This window comes from Coturnix japonica, chromosome Z, assembly GCF_054131305.1.
Source record: "Coturnix japonica strain WE chromosome Z, WE-NBRP24, whole genome shotgun sequence".
Taxonomy (NCBI): Eukaryota; Metazoa; Chordata; class Aves; order Galliformes; family Phasianidae; genus Coturnix; species Coturnix japonica.
This window is the reverse complement of record NC_140702.1, coordinates 33,576,496-33,592,623: the sequence shown is the minus strand read 5'-3', so window position 1 is coordinate 33,592,623 and position 16,128 is coordinate 33,576,496. Positions and strand designations below refer to the sequence as shown.

Genomic DNA, 16,128 nt, shown 5'->3' with positions numbered 1-16,128 from the left:
GGCAACTTGTTCCAGTGCGTCTCCACCCTCTGAGTGAAAAACCTAACATCTAACTTAAATATCCTCTGTCTTAGTTTAAAACCTTGTCCTATCACTATCAACCCACGTAAGCAGCCATTCTCCTTCCTGTTTATACACTCCCTTCAAGTACTGGAAAGCCACAACGAGGTCTCTCCGGAACTTTCTCTTCTCTAAGCTAAACAAGCCCAGTTCCCTCAAACTTTCCTCATAGGAGAGGTGCTCCAGCCCTCTGATCATCTGCTCCATGATCTTCCCAGGCACAGAGGCTCACCGGCCTGTAGTTCCCTGGGCTTCTCCCCTTCTTAGAAATGGGGGTAATGTTTCCTTTTTCCAGTCACCGGGAACTTCACCAGACAGCCATGATTTTTCAAATATGATGGAGAGCAGCTTGGCAACCACATCAGCCATCTCTCTTAGAACCCTAGAATGGATATCATCCAGCCCCATGGGCTTACATACATTCAGTTTCATGAAGAGGTCTTGGACTTGTTCCACTCTTACGGTGAGATGGAATCCACTCCTCTCACCAACACCTAGAGCTTCAGGGTCCTGGTAGACATGGGGAGGAGCCAGACCACCAGTGAAGACGGAGGCAGTGCACTTATTGAGCACCTCAGCTTTTTCCCTGTCTGAGGAAGCCAGTTCTCTGTCCTCATTTATCAGAGGGAGAAAACTCTCCTTGATCTGTCTTCTTCTGCTTATATACCTGTAGAACCCCTTCTTGTTATTTTTCACATCCCTTGCCAAGTTCAACTCTGTCTGTGCCTTGGCATTCCTTATCTTATTTCTACACATGCAGACAATGCCCTGTGTTCTTCCCAGGCTACTCAACCCTGCTTCCACATCCTGTACTTTTCTCTTTTCCCTCAGTTTAACCTGCAGGTCCTTGCTCAGCCATGCCAGTTGCTCACCTTCTCTGCTCAGTTTCTTCCACTGGGGGATGGAGAGCTCTTGTGCTCTCAGAAGTGTGTCCTTAAAGAGCTGCCAGCTCTGTTCTGTTCCTTTGCCCTCAAGAACACTTTTCCAGGAGATCCCACCCATCAGTTTCTTGAGCAGGTGGAAGTTCAAGGTCTTGACTCTACTTTTTGCCAGGCCTGCATTCCTCAACAAACTCCGTGAGGGCACAATCACTGCAGCCCAGGCTGCCTCCATTCTTAACCTCTCTAATGATCTCCTCTGCATTAGTGAGCACCTGGTCCAGTGAGGCTTCACCTCAGGTCAGTCCATCTAATACCTGGACCAGGAATTTATCCTCAACAGACTCCAGGGATCTCCTGAATTGTCTGCCACTTGCCATGCAGCTATCCCATCAAATATCCACATGGCTGAAATCTTCCATCAGGACAAGAGTCTGACATATTAATGTATGTGCTACTGAATGCATTCTTATAAGTTGTTAATTAATTATAGGTAATTACATGTTTGATCAAGTCTTCACAGCTGTAAACAACACTTGATAAGGGTGGCTGTGATTTTTATTCATTATCATTGATTATGGGGAAAGCAATTAAGGCAAGAACCATTCCGTATGAGCTGAAAGTTGATATTTCCCTACATTTTCCCCCCTCTTATGCAGCTTTTTCACATAGGATCTCTGCATTACAAGTGCTGGACAAAAGAGCCTAGAGTTATGCTTAGTGTGAAGTGCATGGGATGCCACTGGCACAATGCAGTTCTGTTGATTATGTGGCTCAGTGGTTCTCAGTTTTTTAATCAAGGAAGTGAAAACTCTCAAACCTGGGCATTTGTTATGCTTCTGATGAGCAAAGCAAAAGTCCATTAGTTTCAGGTTATGAAATTTATGGCTGAAATAGTCTGAACAATTGTTAAAAGTGGCCTCTCTTCACCTTTTGCTTAGACAATCCATCATCTAATTCATGATTTATCCTGTCACAGAGTTGATTACTGCTGCTGGAGTTTAGGAGTCTGGTAATTTTATGAACAATTGTCATGGTGTTATCTGGATCAATCTATGTCTGTGACAGGGGGCAGTAGGCCCATGGGCCCTCAGGCCCCCACAGAAAAAGGAAAGGGAAAAGGGAAAGGAATAGGGAGATTGGAGCTGGGCTCAAGGAAACAAACAGAGCAACAGCAATGATCTAAGAGGGAAAATTTATTTTAATAACTTTGATATCAGAATGCTAGATAACATGATTTAATGCAATGTAATTGAAATTTAGGCTAATAAATCACGTAAAATAGGAGAGTTTTCTGAAAACCTAGAGACTACTTTGAAATCGAAGGTGCATGGCTTGGAAGCGACACCCACACCCACTGCCAGGCTGTGAGAAACACTGAGCATCACTTCTGTGGCTTATTTTCCTCTCTGACCATGAGGTCCTCTAGGATATGTAGTTTTTATTCTCTGTGCTCCACATGATGTCATGATGTGGAATACCAATAGCAAAAAATTACAAAACAATGACAATGATAAAAACAAAAGTTACAAGGTAACAGTACAGCTAAAATAACTTCATGTTTTATGATGTAAACACAGTTTTGCAGGAATAAGATCTTAGTAAATTGATCTTAGTAATTTTTTCTTTCTGTTTTTAATAGACACAGTTTTTGTTTACTTCCTCACTGCCTCTCTTATTCTTGACACACCTGCCAGTAGGTCTTCTGGTCTGATTGGAGCTGATACTGTCAAAAAATGTCTGTGAAACTGCATGAATCCAAAACTTGAGACTCCATGCATCAAATTACAGGAGCAGTATGGATGCTAGATGTCTAGCATCAATAGTATGATCAGTGCTTCTCTCTGTGCAGTTTTTGAGGTGAACATATAAAACTGTGTCAAATTGTCTGATTATATAACATATTGTTATACAGGAATGTGGATGTGTAACTGGGGAGATTCTGCAATATAAAGCTGCTGGGGTCTATGACACTTAGCTTCGGTCCTGTCAGACTGTGTACACTATCTGCCAAACTGCTTTGAGGCTGCTATTTTGTTCAGTCTCAAAATACAGAGATGGTCAGTGAAAAGTAATGGTTGACCTGTGTGATCACAGTGGCAGAGAGGCTGAAATGAATTAAAAGATGAAGCTTTCAGGATCATATTCAGCATATCTGCCTTGTAGGATCAGGAAGTGTTATGAAGAGATCAGTTTATCCCAAACTTAATACAGTACAATTTTTTTTGTTTTCAGAAGCCTGTTCCAGGCCTTCAGATTACTAGGTAATACAGAATACTCTCTGAAATACTGATTAGAGACAATGAAAAGGTATGCTTGAGAACCTAACCGTATGCCTCAGAACTGTAGGTCACTGGGGCACAGACTATTATTTATTTATCTATTTATTTATTTATTTTTCCCCAGAATGGGAAGAAATGAGGATGCTGTGAAAACTGATTTTCTTGAATTCCCACCAATTTCATAATCAAATAGGGCTTTAGTAGTTGCCTGAAACTTTTCAAAAAGCATATGTGGAAGAATCTGAGTACCCCAAGGCTAGAAATCAAGAAACTGAACAATTTTAATTTTTATAATGTTTCCTAATCTTGATTTAAGTCTTTCAGAACTACTCCAAAGCAACAACAAAACAACAATTAAATAATAATTTTTGCATTCTACTAATTACGGTTTTTAATCTCTGAAACCCATTTGAAACAATCTGTTTCTCAGGGAAAAACTTAGCACTATTGTAATTTGGGCAAAACTGTACAATTGGTTTACTTAATGGCAGATAGATTTGGGGTTAACTATTGCAGCATTTCACATTACATATATACATTGCCTTTTTTGACCACCAGTTCATTTTTTCTTTTCTTCTCTCTTTTTTTTTTTTTTTTCCCAGTTATTTATTATTAGAATATGTCACAGGAATCTTTTTCCATCAGCAGTGTGTAGCAAAGTAAAGTTTAGTTAACTAAATTTGTGCAATTTGAAGGGGACTGGATATTGAAACACTGTGAAATATGCTTATTTTGATAAAGGGCATAGAAGGAAGAGTACAAAATGCATCTTAACTTATACTGTTTCTGTTCAAAGAAACCTAGTTCTACACAATTTTTTTCTGCTTCTGAATGATTATGCTGGAACAGACTGAATGTTTGACTTTTTTAGACACAGAACAAAATTTACCTGTGATGTAAAAGAATTTTCTGTTGAACAGTGTTACTGGATGACTACAATCTGTCCAGTGTCTGCACAGGATCTCTGCAAAACACAGTCAAGCAACTTCTCTATGTAAAAGAAGCCTTGGAAGCCCAGCTTCAATATAAGCTTTTATAAGTGTGAATGTGAATAAGTGCTCATTCAGATACTTACTGTCAGACGCTTAGTAATAACAATAATAATTTAATACCTTCCAGATGGCTATTTGGACAAGACCCTTGATAGTGCAGTGTAGAAAAACATCTAAGCAGTAAAAACGCTAGGTACAACTAGATCTATGTTCTTAATTGTGCCAAAAAGTTCTTAGAAAGTTGTTACATATCTATTTGTGCAAAATAAACCCCACAAAACCAAAACCAAAACCAATCCAACCACTGTGCATACAACACAAGTTTTAGTCCTAAGCTTGCTTGTTTAAATCAGAAAATACACCTCCCTCTCTAAATACCTATCTTTCCATTTGTCTTATGTGTTTGGGTTAGAGAAAGATATAAAAGCTCCAGGAAATATTTGTTCAATATGGAAAGACAATAATCCTTTGGGAAGAGGTGAATTCAAAACATTTCCTGTTTGGTTTGTTGGTGTTTGAGAGTAGGTATGCTGAATAAAATATGAACATGTGTCTAAAAATACTGTGTGAAAGGAGAAGAGAGAAGGGAAAGAAATTTTGCTACAGTCTTGTCATGTCACAAAGCTGTGAATTGCCATGTCCAAATGTTGACAATACTCGCAGTGGTGGGGTGGTGGGTTTGTGTACTGTTGGGGTCATGCACATGTACAATCCATAGCATTGAAAGAAAAATATTCTTGATGACAGACACTTTGCAATAGTTTGCTCAACTACATGAGGTCGAATTCCAGACCAGATATGCTAGAGTGCAAAACAGACTCGTTGCTGTTGTGACTCAAAAAAAAAAAAAAAAAAAAAAAAAAAAAGAGAGAGATTAATTCCTGCTGTCACTGGAGACAAAACTTCTTCCTGCTATTACCAAAGTCAAAATATTACATATTTTTTCCTCTTCATATTAATTTCCTGTTTACAGGAAGAGACAGACTGATTTCCGGCTGAAATTCTGTAGAAGTCCTGCAGACAAGTTTATCAGGCTGCGTCTTGTAGCTATTGCTATTGCCAGTATACAGAAGGTGAAAAGATTTGTCTGATAGCAATTGTCAGATGTTGCTAGTATAGCAGATTAGAAGCATTGCATCAAAGCTTCACTTTTTTTTTCCCCCATCATTTTTCTTGTCATTGATTTTGCATCTGTAAATACTGTGTAAGTACTTGGTTCTTTTCTACTGTTATTAAATTTTCAAATGCACTACTATTTATTTCACTTCAGATAAACTGTTTATATTTTATCAAGGTAATGCAAAGAGGTCAATCAATATTTTATAATTGATATAATTTAAACAATAATAATAATTTAAAATGTATTCATATTTGTTTATAATATCTTTTCTCATTTACAACAAAACAGAATTTCCTTCTCTCTGGGGAATTTTTTCCTTTTCCCCCTTTGAAAACAGTGATTCCAGAGTAATCTCAAAATAACAAACTTTTAAAAAGATCATAAGAATGTCATCAACCTACACTTTACTCTCATGGCAAAATAATCTTTTTGCATGTTTGAATCACAATTAACATGTCATCATTTGAATACCGTTCCTTCAAGTACTACTGTGTACTGTGTAAGGTTGACTTGTGCCCACTTCTCAAGCATTTCCAAGCCCCTCTGTCTGTGTGTCAACTGCATGACTCAACCTGGTGTCATCTGCAAACTTGCTGAGGGTGTACTCAATCCCACTGTCCATGTCACCTACAAAGATATTAAATAACTGCTACCACCATTGATCCCGGATGAACAGCATCATTACCTGTCTGCACTTGGACATTGAGCCATTGACCACAACTCTATGAGTGCAACCATCCAGCCAGTTCCTTATCTAGTGAGTGGTCCATCCACCAAATCCATCTTTTTCCAATCTGGCAACCAGGATGTCATGCAAGACAGTGTCACTTTACACACATTCTCAAAACAGCTCTTTGGACAAAGACTAATACTTTCTGCTGCACTCTCTTCTGCATTGACATCTGGATTACAGTACTGACATATGATTCACGTTACCTAGCTACAGGTTGATAGTGTGAGTAGCTGATTCAGAACATGGAAAGCTTTACTTAAAACTGTTATTTCTTTAAGAATTATACTGTACATTTGTAGTTAACCTTCATTATGCTAATAATTTATATCTGAAATAAACATGTAATTCCTTACAGGAATACTCAGTTAAAATCTCTAGTACATGTTCTTACGTGTCTAGTTTGGAATCTGGAAGTTATTTGGAAAATATTGGGCAGAAATTTCACTTAGCTTTAATTGGAAATTTCCTTTTGTAAGTGACCCTTGCAATATGTTCTTTGTGCATAAAAAAGGGAAACCAATATATATATATATATTATAGGAATTGTAAAATCTCTGGTTTTGGAAATAGTAACCTTGCTTCTGTTAGTTGTCAACACTGCAATTTCTCATTTTTGGAACTTAGTTCATATGTTGTCTAGGTAGAATTCAAGGCATTTTTTTGTTCTTGTTGATGACTGAAATTATATGTATACTTCAAAATGGAAATTTCATTCAATAAAATGATGATGGTAAAAATGGGATGAACAGGTTTTGTGGTAGATATTCCTGAAATTTTTTTTTTTTTTTTTTTTTTTTTTGGTGACTAAAATTAAAGACTGTTAGAAGATTGAGTGAAATTCTGATTTTTTTATAAGTGTGTTGAGAAAATAAAAGCTGTTTGAAGACTGGAATGTTTTCATGTATCTGCAAAACGTAACTAAAATAAAGAAAACTTCTTTCTAGCTAAGTAACCTGAAGCAAGTCACAGTTGTGGATGTGTCAGCAAACAAGTTCCATTCTATTCCAATTTGTGTACTCCGGATGTCTAATTTGCAGTGGTTGGACATTAGCAGCAACAACCTGAGAGATCTCCCAGAAGACATAGACAGGTAGTTTATGTTCTCATTCATGGACAGGCTTGTGAACTACAAAGAAAATCTAGAAAGTAACAAACTTTCAGAGGACACAGTATTAGTAAAAATCAAATGAAAAATTCACACTGCTTTAGAAAGTTCCACACTTTTGCTTTGCTGATGTTATTTGTGGACTGGGTCAGAGAACAGAAACTACATTTCCTGGCTCACTGTTGTTAGATTGCACAGTCAGTTCCTCTACCTTTCAGTTAATAAATTGCATTTTCTGCCATAGTTATGATAATTTATGATCATATTCACGCAATGTTCTTTGGGAAGTTCATAGATCATATGTGTATCACAGTTCCTGCAAATGAGACTTACCATTAGGAGTTGTTAATAGTTTTCCTCTGGAGTGATCTAGAAAGGTACACTGGATGAAAGGAAAGAAGAGCTAAACTGTATTAAATTTACTGAAAGTTGCTGAACTTCTGTCATGAAAGCAGAAAAATGCTGTCTTTTTTAGACACTGAAAGTTTTCCTTTCCAATTCAGACTTTCCTATCCAGTATACATGCTTGCTTCACTGAAATAGTTTTTTTTAAAAAAAATGCAATTCTGATCTCTTATAAGAAAAGAAGGGAGGGGATAGAAGGGGAAGGAAGGAGAGGAGAGAAAAGGAAAGGAAAGGGAATTATTTATTCATTAGGCAACATAAATTCCTGAGGAAGAAGAGACTTCATAGAAAAATCATGCATCTTTCTGATTCACAGAAACTATATAGCTGGGTAAAAAGACTTTGCTGGGATATTGCATAATCAGATTTCTCTGACAGAATGGCTGAAGTGTCAGTGTGTACTAGTAATTAAAATACAGTCACATACTCTATTTACAATAATGTAAAACTGCTTCCTCACTGCTCCCAGGAATATGAGCAGATTTGATTAATTCAAAGGAGCTTGTGGACAATATTTTTATTTTGTTGAGGGATACAAATTTGATTTATCAGTTATTTTTCTTTAAAACTTCCAACCTCTATGTATATATATGTCTAAAACATTCATTTTCTTTACCATTTAGAATTGAATTGCTCACCTCAATACTAAAGCATCATACCTAGACATCACAAAACAGTTTTTTATTACCTGACTTTGGTTTCTGAATTTTTAGTGCTCTTAGGATCAGGCAATTGAGACAAGTCCTGAAGACTAGCAAATTTCAGGATTCTTTACCCCTTTAGTGTAAACATATTTTCTCATTCAGTGTCTTGATTTCAATGCCTGCATTGTCAAGTTTGTAAAAAATTAACATGTCACCTGTGATTAAAAAAGATGAGTTGGTAGTATGCTGAACTTTTACTTAATACCTTCCTTGAATTCAGACAAACCACACAGGCCTAATCAGCATTAGCCTACAACAGTATTTTGGGAATGAACCCTTCTGGTCACATGAAACAAATTTACTTCATCAGTTTTCTGTTCTTTTCATCTTCTATTTACTCTGAGAAATAAGTGCAGAGCTATAAGTTACTGTTCTATTTGGAAAACCCAGAAGCAAAAGAACTCTGACATGTTTTTCCACAAAACACTGATATAAAATTGATTAAGGCGGGGCAACATATGAGTACCACATGATCAGGAGCTGGTCTTTCTTTTGCTCTCCACAGTACTAATTACTAGTTAAAAACAGTAGTTGGGAATATACTGCCTAGCACAGACATACCTAATTCGTTGAAACCAGCATACAGGCAAAGGTGTGAACTGGTGACCCATATTTTTTGTTTATTTTTGGATATTTAAGGTAAGAATTTATATCACATTCTGTTGACACTTCTGTATGGAAGTGCAGTAATTTTGTAATGTTTTTCTTGAGTGCTCATCAGAGACATGCTGTTATTATCAATACTGTTGAAACATTTATATAAATTTATAATATATTTGAAGACAATGTTTGGGAAAAGTGTGTTACATGTAATTTTTCAGAAGCCATAGATGATGTGAGAGGTTTTTTTTTTTTTTTTGACTTTTAAAAAAACCCACAAGATTGAATTTCTACTGCCATTTTAGATAGATGATTCTGTCTGAAATAAATGTATAATGTTATCTTTGTCTTTACAATTTTATAGATTAGATCAACTGCAGACACTTCTCCTACAGAAAAACAAGTTAACTTATCTTCCACGAGCTTTGGTTAACATGTCAAAACTCAGTTTGCTAGTCGTCAGTGGTGATGATCTGGTTGAGATACCCACAGCTATTTGTGAGTCTACCACAGGTTTAAAGTAAGTAAAAGATGGATAGGAAGTATGCTTTTGGAAATGAAACACAGATAGTTAGAAGGTTAAATAATGTAATGTATATGTATTAGTTTATGCACCTTTTTCTATTAAACTGAGTTTTGTTGCTAAACTCAACGTAAAACTTAAGGTCATTTTGTCTGAATTTGCAGTGAATTTGCATTTCTGCAAGTGATATTCAGCTGGAGACAGAGCAGTTAATGAGATATTAACAAGCAGTGTGATTAGTTGAAATAATTTATCTTTAGAAAGTATTTCTCTTTTTTAAAAAATAAATCCAGTAAATATTCCTTGTTTCCCCATTTGGCTTTAGTTGTGGCTTCTAAAATTATACTCATATTGCCCAGTGATGCTTGGAAACTTTTGTTTATATTCTTGCTTTAATTTCTCTCTTTAGATTTATAAGTCTCAAGGACAGCCCAGTTGAAACTATTGTATGTGAAGACACTGAAGAAATTATAGAAAGTGAACGTGAACGAGAGCAATTTGAGAAAGAGTTTATGAAAGCCTATATTGAAGACTTAAAGGAAAGAGGTATGTTGTCACTTATGGTAACATACTCCTGTCTTGGAATATTATTTCAGAACATTATTTTTTAAGAGTACAAGCAATACACTCTTAGACAGCAATTGACAATTGTGGTATTAAGTAAGACAAAATGTGAAAATTTCTAACGTGTTTTTTTAAACATTTGGGTCACTTGGAATTGAACAAATGTGTAGAATGCTGACATATGCAGTGATTGTTCTTATTCTCCAGATTTAGTTACATGACTTGGGATTAGCATCAGTGATCTTGAGTTTTGGCAAAGTTAGTCTGCTCTAGTGGAAGAACTGTAAAATGTATAACTACATCTAAATACTCTTTTCCTTTAGAGCATTCTTTGTGTACTTGTATAAAAGTATTTACATAACCAGTGTAACATGAATGTAATAAACCCCCACACACATATATATATATTTAAATTACAGAGTTCTGAAATTTTACTTATTATTTTATTTTGCTATTGTGAAGTTACTATCAGTTTCTTGAGTGCTGTTTAGTGAAGCATTTTAAGAAATAAAGGCAATAATTTCTGTGAGCCAAAATACATGTAGAGGCTGTTTGAATCTCTTTGAGATTGTATGCATACCATTATTTCTTTCTGAAATGAATACTATGAGATCTTTTCATTCCTTCTTATTTCGTCACTTACTTGAGTGCAAAAGAAAGTCTATGGGAAGTGGATTATCAGGGAGGACCACAGAGAAATTGTCTTAGCATCCAGGGATCAGATTAGGAAAACTAAAACCCGGATAGAATGAAACCTAGCCAAGGAGGTAAAGGGGAACAAGAAGAAAATCAACAGGTATATACAGTGATAAAAGGAAGGCCAGGGAAGATGTAGGCACTCTCCAGAAGGAAACTGGAGACCTGGTCATGACGGATATGGAGAAAGCTGAGGAGTTCAATGACTTATTTGCCTCAGTGTTCACCAGCAAGGACCCTAGACACACTGCCCAAGATGCAGAAAGTAAAGGTACAAACTTGGACAAGGGAGATCTGCTTGCCATAAGTGAAGATCAGGTTCAAGACCATATGAAGAGCCTGATGGCACAGACGTTGTGCACAAGGGACCCAATGAGACCCATCCATGGATTCTAAGGAAACGGGGGGATGAATTTTCCAAGCCACTGTCCATCATATCAAGGAAGTCTGATGAAGTTCCCACTGGTTGGAAAAGGGGAAACATAACCTCAAGTATCAAGAAGGGAAAAAAGAAGATCCAGTCAGCCTCACCTTTGTGCCTGCCAATACCACGGAGCAGATCCTCCTGAAAACCCTACTAAGGCACATGGGAAATAATGATGAGGTGATGGGTGACAACCACCATGGCTTCATCAGGCACAAGTCATTCCTGACAAGCTTGGTGTTACAGTGTCAGTGCATAGAGGAAGAGAAGCTGATGTCCTCTACCTGACAGTGTTTTACAGTGTTTTGAGACAGCTGGGGCTCTTCTGCCTAAAGAAGAGAAGTCTCTGGGAGGATTTTTTAGTGTCCTTCCAGTACCTGAAGAGGGCCTACAGAAAAGCTGGGAAGGGACTTTTTCTAAGAGCATGTAGCAGTGAAACAGGGGGAAATGGTTTTAAACTGGATGAGGTTAGATTTGGACTAAATATTAGGAAGAAATTCTTCACTGTAAGGGTAGTGAGGCACTGGAACAGGTTGCCAAGTGATGTTGTGGAAATGCCCCCTCCCTGAAGCACTGAAGACCAGGCTGGATGGGACTTTTGGCAACCTGTTCTAGAGGGAGGTGTCCCTAGGTATAGAAAGGGGTTTGAACTAGATTATCTTAAAGGTCCCTTCCAACCTAAACCATTCTATGATTCTATGGTTAAGTGGTCTATATAGTGGTACTTGGTAAAATAGAAACGTAAAGACGTTGTTATTATTATTACATTTTATTTGAATCAAAAGTAGACTTAGCTGTTTCTACTTAAGGTCTCTATTTATTTATGCTTGATTATATAGCTGAAGTTTGAGATATATTTTTTTCCTCTTTTCACAGATTCTGCTCCATCCTACACTACAAAAGTATTATTCAGTCTTCAGCTCTGAAGATCAAAATTCTCTAAATCACTTGAGGATACCAGAGTAATTCTATTTTTATTCAAATGAACAACTAGACTGCCTGAAGCATTTCAAAACCATCCTGAATTTCTTTTATTTATTACCACTGTTGCTCCTAGAAACTACAGATAAAGAAAAAAGTGGGAGAGCCATTGTAAGGTGCTGTTTCACCCTTCTAAATCCACACACATATATATAAAAAGCCCTAAATTGTCCTAATGAAAGTGTATGTGAGTGTAGTTGCCCTGAGGGTAAAGACACTGTACATTGTAGTAGAAACAGTGAAACATAAATAAGGGTAGAAAACAATCTAATTACATAAAAGAGAAAGATTAATATAGGAGATGGATATGATCTGTTCTACTCTAAGACCAAATTATTCACCTGATTGTTTGCAATATTTAAAACGCAAACAATACATATTTATTTGCATTTACTTTCCAAATAGATCCTGTAGGCATTCTGCTGGTTTTTCAAGCATGTTGTAGATTTTTCCCTGTTCACATATTCACGTACCAATATGGCTGAAATTTCTGTGCAAAACAGCTTTATAATGTAACATTGTAGGTAATAAGATTTTAAGGCCTAAATAATGTGAACAAGTACAATCTTTGAAGCTGATTATAAAGGTATTCTACTATTAGTTTCAAAATACCGGATTTTGTGGACATCGATGGGAAGTTTCTAAGCTGTGTAAGAAAGTGTTTGCTGATTTAAAAAAAGTTATGTTACTTGCTATTTAATAATACAATAGTTTATATATAAACTATGTAATCGCATATACTGTAGGAATCTAGATCTACATACTTTTTTGTCTAATGAAACTATATTTTCTAATCTGAAAAAACTTGTGACTTTGAGAATTTAGTCTCAAATATGAGGATTTAAATCATCCTAAACTCTTACATATGCAAATAGGAGAAATTATGTTAACATCTTGATTTTTAATGGTATTATGTTCATCTTTGTGCAGTTGATTGCCACTTAAGTCAGTCATATTTTAAAATCAGAGCAACAAAGGGCATTCTTCCCAAGATTTCCATTAAAAAATAATAATAATAATAATACTGCTCTTGAAGGTTTAAATACTAGGTTTGTTTTGCATTCTAGCTTCAAACTCCAGCAGTCATATTAATACCCAAAAGGAAACCCTCCAAAGTTGGTGTCCAAGTGTTAATGCTGATTTTAAGAAAGTCTTGGAACAAAGAACACTAATTCCTAGTGCAAATTCTACTGTCAGAATTGTTGTTTAAATAAACAGAAAGTACACAAGAGTAGACCAGAGAAACCATACTTACCTAACATTTCTGCTAATCTTACTTGAATGAGTATACCACTTATGGTGTTCAAAGATAAAGGGGATAGAGATACACTGGGGAACATTTTGAAGAAAAAAAATAGAATGAATAGAAAGTATGCACTTTAAACTTCACTGAATAGTGTACAAGTCCATTTCTTTCTCAATGTTTATCAATGAAGAATCATGATCTAGTGTTGTAGTAGGCATGCAGGAACACTCGGACTGTAACGTGACAGGACCTCCCCTGCTCTGTGATGGGATAATATTATGCATAGCTTAAGGGGGTGTAGACAAAGTAGAGCCTGTATATAAACAAACACCACGAAGCAATAAAGAAGCCATTTTTCACTGCTTATGAAATTAGTGTCTGTGTGTAGTTATTAGCCTTGACCTGGTAATTGGTCACTTACGCAAAGCAGAACATGAAGAACGTGTAGTCTTAGATTCTGCAATCTAGGAAACACTTTTCATTGTAGCAAATCAATGTAAAACAAAAGGATAAAATGTGAATAGACACAGTAACAGACTAGAAACAAATGGCCTTTTTTTTAGTAAGAGTAACCATGTGACAACTAACAAAAGGCTGTGATAAGTTCTCTGTTGCAAGCTGTCTTCAAGTCTAGGTTTTATTGAAAAATTTGCTGTAAAAAGTCATGGAAGTCAGTGGTAAACAGGGGATCAGATTAGTGTTCCCAAACCCGACTATGGACTACTGTGAATCTTATTTTACTTGTAGAATATTTTTGCAGACTATTATTGCCTATACTTTTAATTTCAGAAACAAATGATTGTTTCACAGAATTTCTCAAGTAGGCCCTCCTAAGAGGAAGAGGGTTGTGGTGGGTTATTCTTGGGTGGCTATTAGGTGCTCACCACACTGCTCTTTCACTCTTTCTCCTTAGCAGAACAGGTGAAAAAATGTGATGAAATAAACTCATAAACTGTGATATGGGAGAGATGGAGATCTCTCACTGGTCACTGTAATGGGCAAAACAAACTAGTTTTTTGGAAGATAAATTTGATTTGATTTGATTACCAGTGATAAATGGAGTAGAGTAGGACAGTAAGAAAGAAACAAGCAAAAACTAAAAACATATTTAAATCTCCACCCTTTCTACCCTGATCTTCCAAGGCTCAAGTTCACTCTTCAACCTTTCCATCTTCCTCTCTCCAAGGGGCACCGAGAAACAGTAATTGCAGTCAGCCTATAGTACTTTGTCTCTGCTGCTCCTTCCTCTTCATTCTGTTCCTTGCTCCAGCATAAGGTCCTTTCCATAAGGTGCAGTCCTGCAGGAACTGCTCCAGCTTTGGCTGCTCTAGGCTGTTATTACTTAAGAGCTGCTCTAGCATTGGCCTTTTCCATCGGTTGTAATTCTGGCCAGGAGCCTGCTTCTGCATGGGCACTCTGTGAGCTGCAGCTTCCTTTAGAGTATTTACACCTGATGCAACACAGAATTCTCCACAGGCTGTGGAGGTCTGCTCTGTGAAATGCAAGTGGGCAGTGAGTTACTACATGGTCATCAATGGTTTTATGTTTGCTTGGCCCAGTTTTGAGACTAATGAGGTGGATGGACTTACTGACACGTGACCCACAAGACAGGAAAGGAAAAAGGGAAAAGGTAAGAGGATGGGCAGGATAACAAAACAGTGGCAGTGAGCTAAGGGAGAAAAGTAATTTCCTAAATGTGATTGTGGAATGAAAGATAACACAATATAATACAATATAATTGGAACGGAAGGTAATAAATCAATAAAAGAGAGTATCCAAAACCAGAAGGTCTTACTCTAACGCTGAAGGCTAGATGACTAGTAAGCACACACCATAGTGATAAGCAGTGAAAGAAGGGACAGTCTCATGATCCTGAGCAGTTTTATCTTTCCCTCTAAATTGAACAGAAATTGAATGGTGAAAGTCTTATCATAGAATCATAGAATCACCAGGGTTGGAAAACACCTACAAGATTATCCAGTCCAACCGTTCACCTATTACCAATAGCTCCCACTAAACCATGCCCCTCAACACAACATCCAGGCGTTCCTTGAACACCCCCAGGGTCAGTGACTCCACCACCTCCCCGGCCAGTCCATTCCAGTGCCTGACCACCCTTTCTAAGAAGTAATATTTCCTAATGTCCAGCTTGAGTGTCCCCTGCCGTAGCTTGAAACCATTCCCTCTAGTCCTATCTCTAATGACAAAATAGAAGAGGCTGACCCTCAGCTCACTAGAGGAAGTTATAGAGAGCAATAAGGTCTTCCCTGAGCCTCCTCTTCTCCAGGCTGAACATTCCCAGCTCCTTCAGCCTCTCCTCATATGGCCTGTGCTCCAGACCCCTCACCAGCTTTGTTGCCCTCCTTTGAACACATTCCAGGGTCTCAATGTCTTTCTTGCAGTGAGGGGCCCAAAACTGGACACAGTTCTTGAGATGCAGCCCCACCAGTGCTGAGTACAGGGGTACGATCACCTCTCTGCTCCTGCTGGCAACACTATTTCTGATGCAAGCCAGAATGCTGCTGGCCTTCTTGGCCACCTGGGCACAGTGTTAGCTCATGTTCAGCTGAGCATCAATCAATACTCCCAGGTCAATTTCCTCTACACAGTCTTCCAGCCACTCCGACCCAAGCCTGTAGCATCTCCTGGGGTTGTTGTAGCCAAAGTGCAGGACTCGGCATTTGGTCTTGTTGAACCTCATTCCACTGGCATCAGCCCAGCTTTCCAGCCTACCCAGATCCCTCTGTAGGGCCTTGCTACCCCCAGGCAGATCCATACTCCCAGCCAATTTGGTGTCATCTGCAAACTTACTGAT

At 37.5% G+C, this 16,128-nt stretch overlaps 1 protein-coding gene across 6 annotated transcripts in view; it reads left to right on the top strand.

Moving 5' to 3' along the window:
* The window catches only part of LRRC2 (leucine rich repeat containing 2), a 70,726-nt gene extending 57,042 nt beyond the window's left edge, over window positions 1-13,684 (top strand). For 4 of the 6 annotated variants that reach the window (XM_015849336.3, XM_085529034.1, XM_085529033.1 and 1 more), the window contains 4 exons: window positions 7,010-7,155; window positions 9,244-9,399; window positions 9,812-9,948; window positions 11,963-13,684. In XM_015849336.3, the coding sequence (XP_015704822.1) occupies window positions 7,010-7,155; window positions 9,244-9,399; window positions 9,812-9,948; window positions 11,963-12,012 (489 nt within the window). In that variant the 3' untranslated portion in view covers window positions 12,013-13,684. The other 2 variants (XM_085529035.1, XM_085529036.1) reach the window with 2 other exon arrangements.
* The last annotated feature ends 2,444 nt before the right edge of the window (window positions 13,685-16,128 follow it).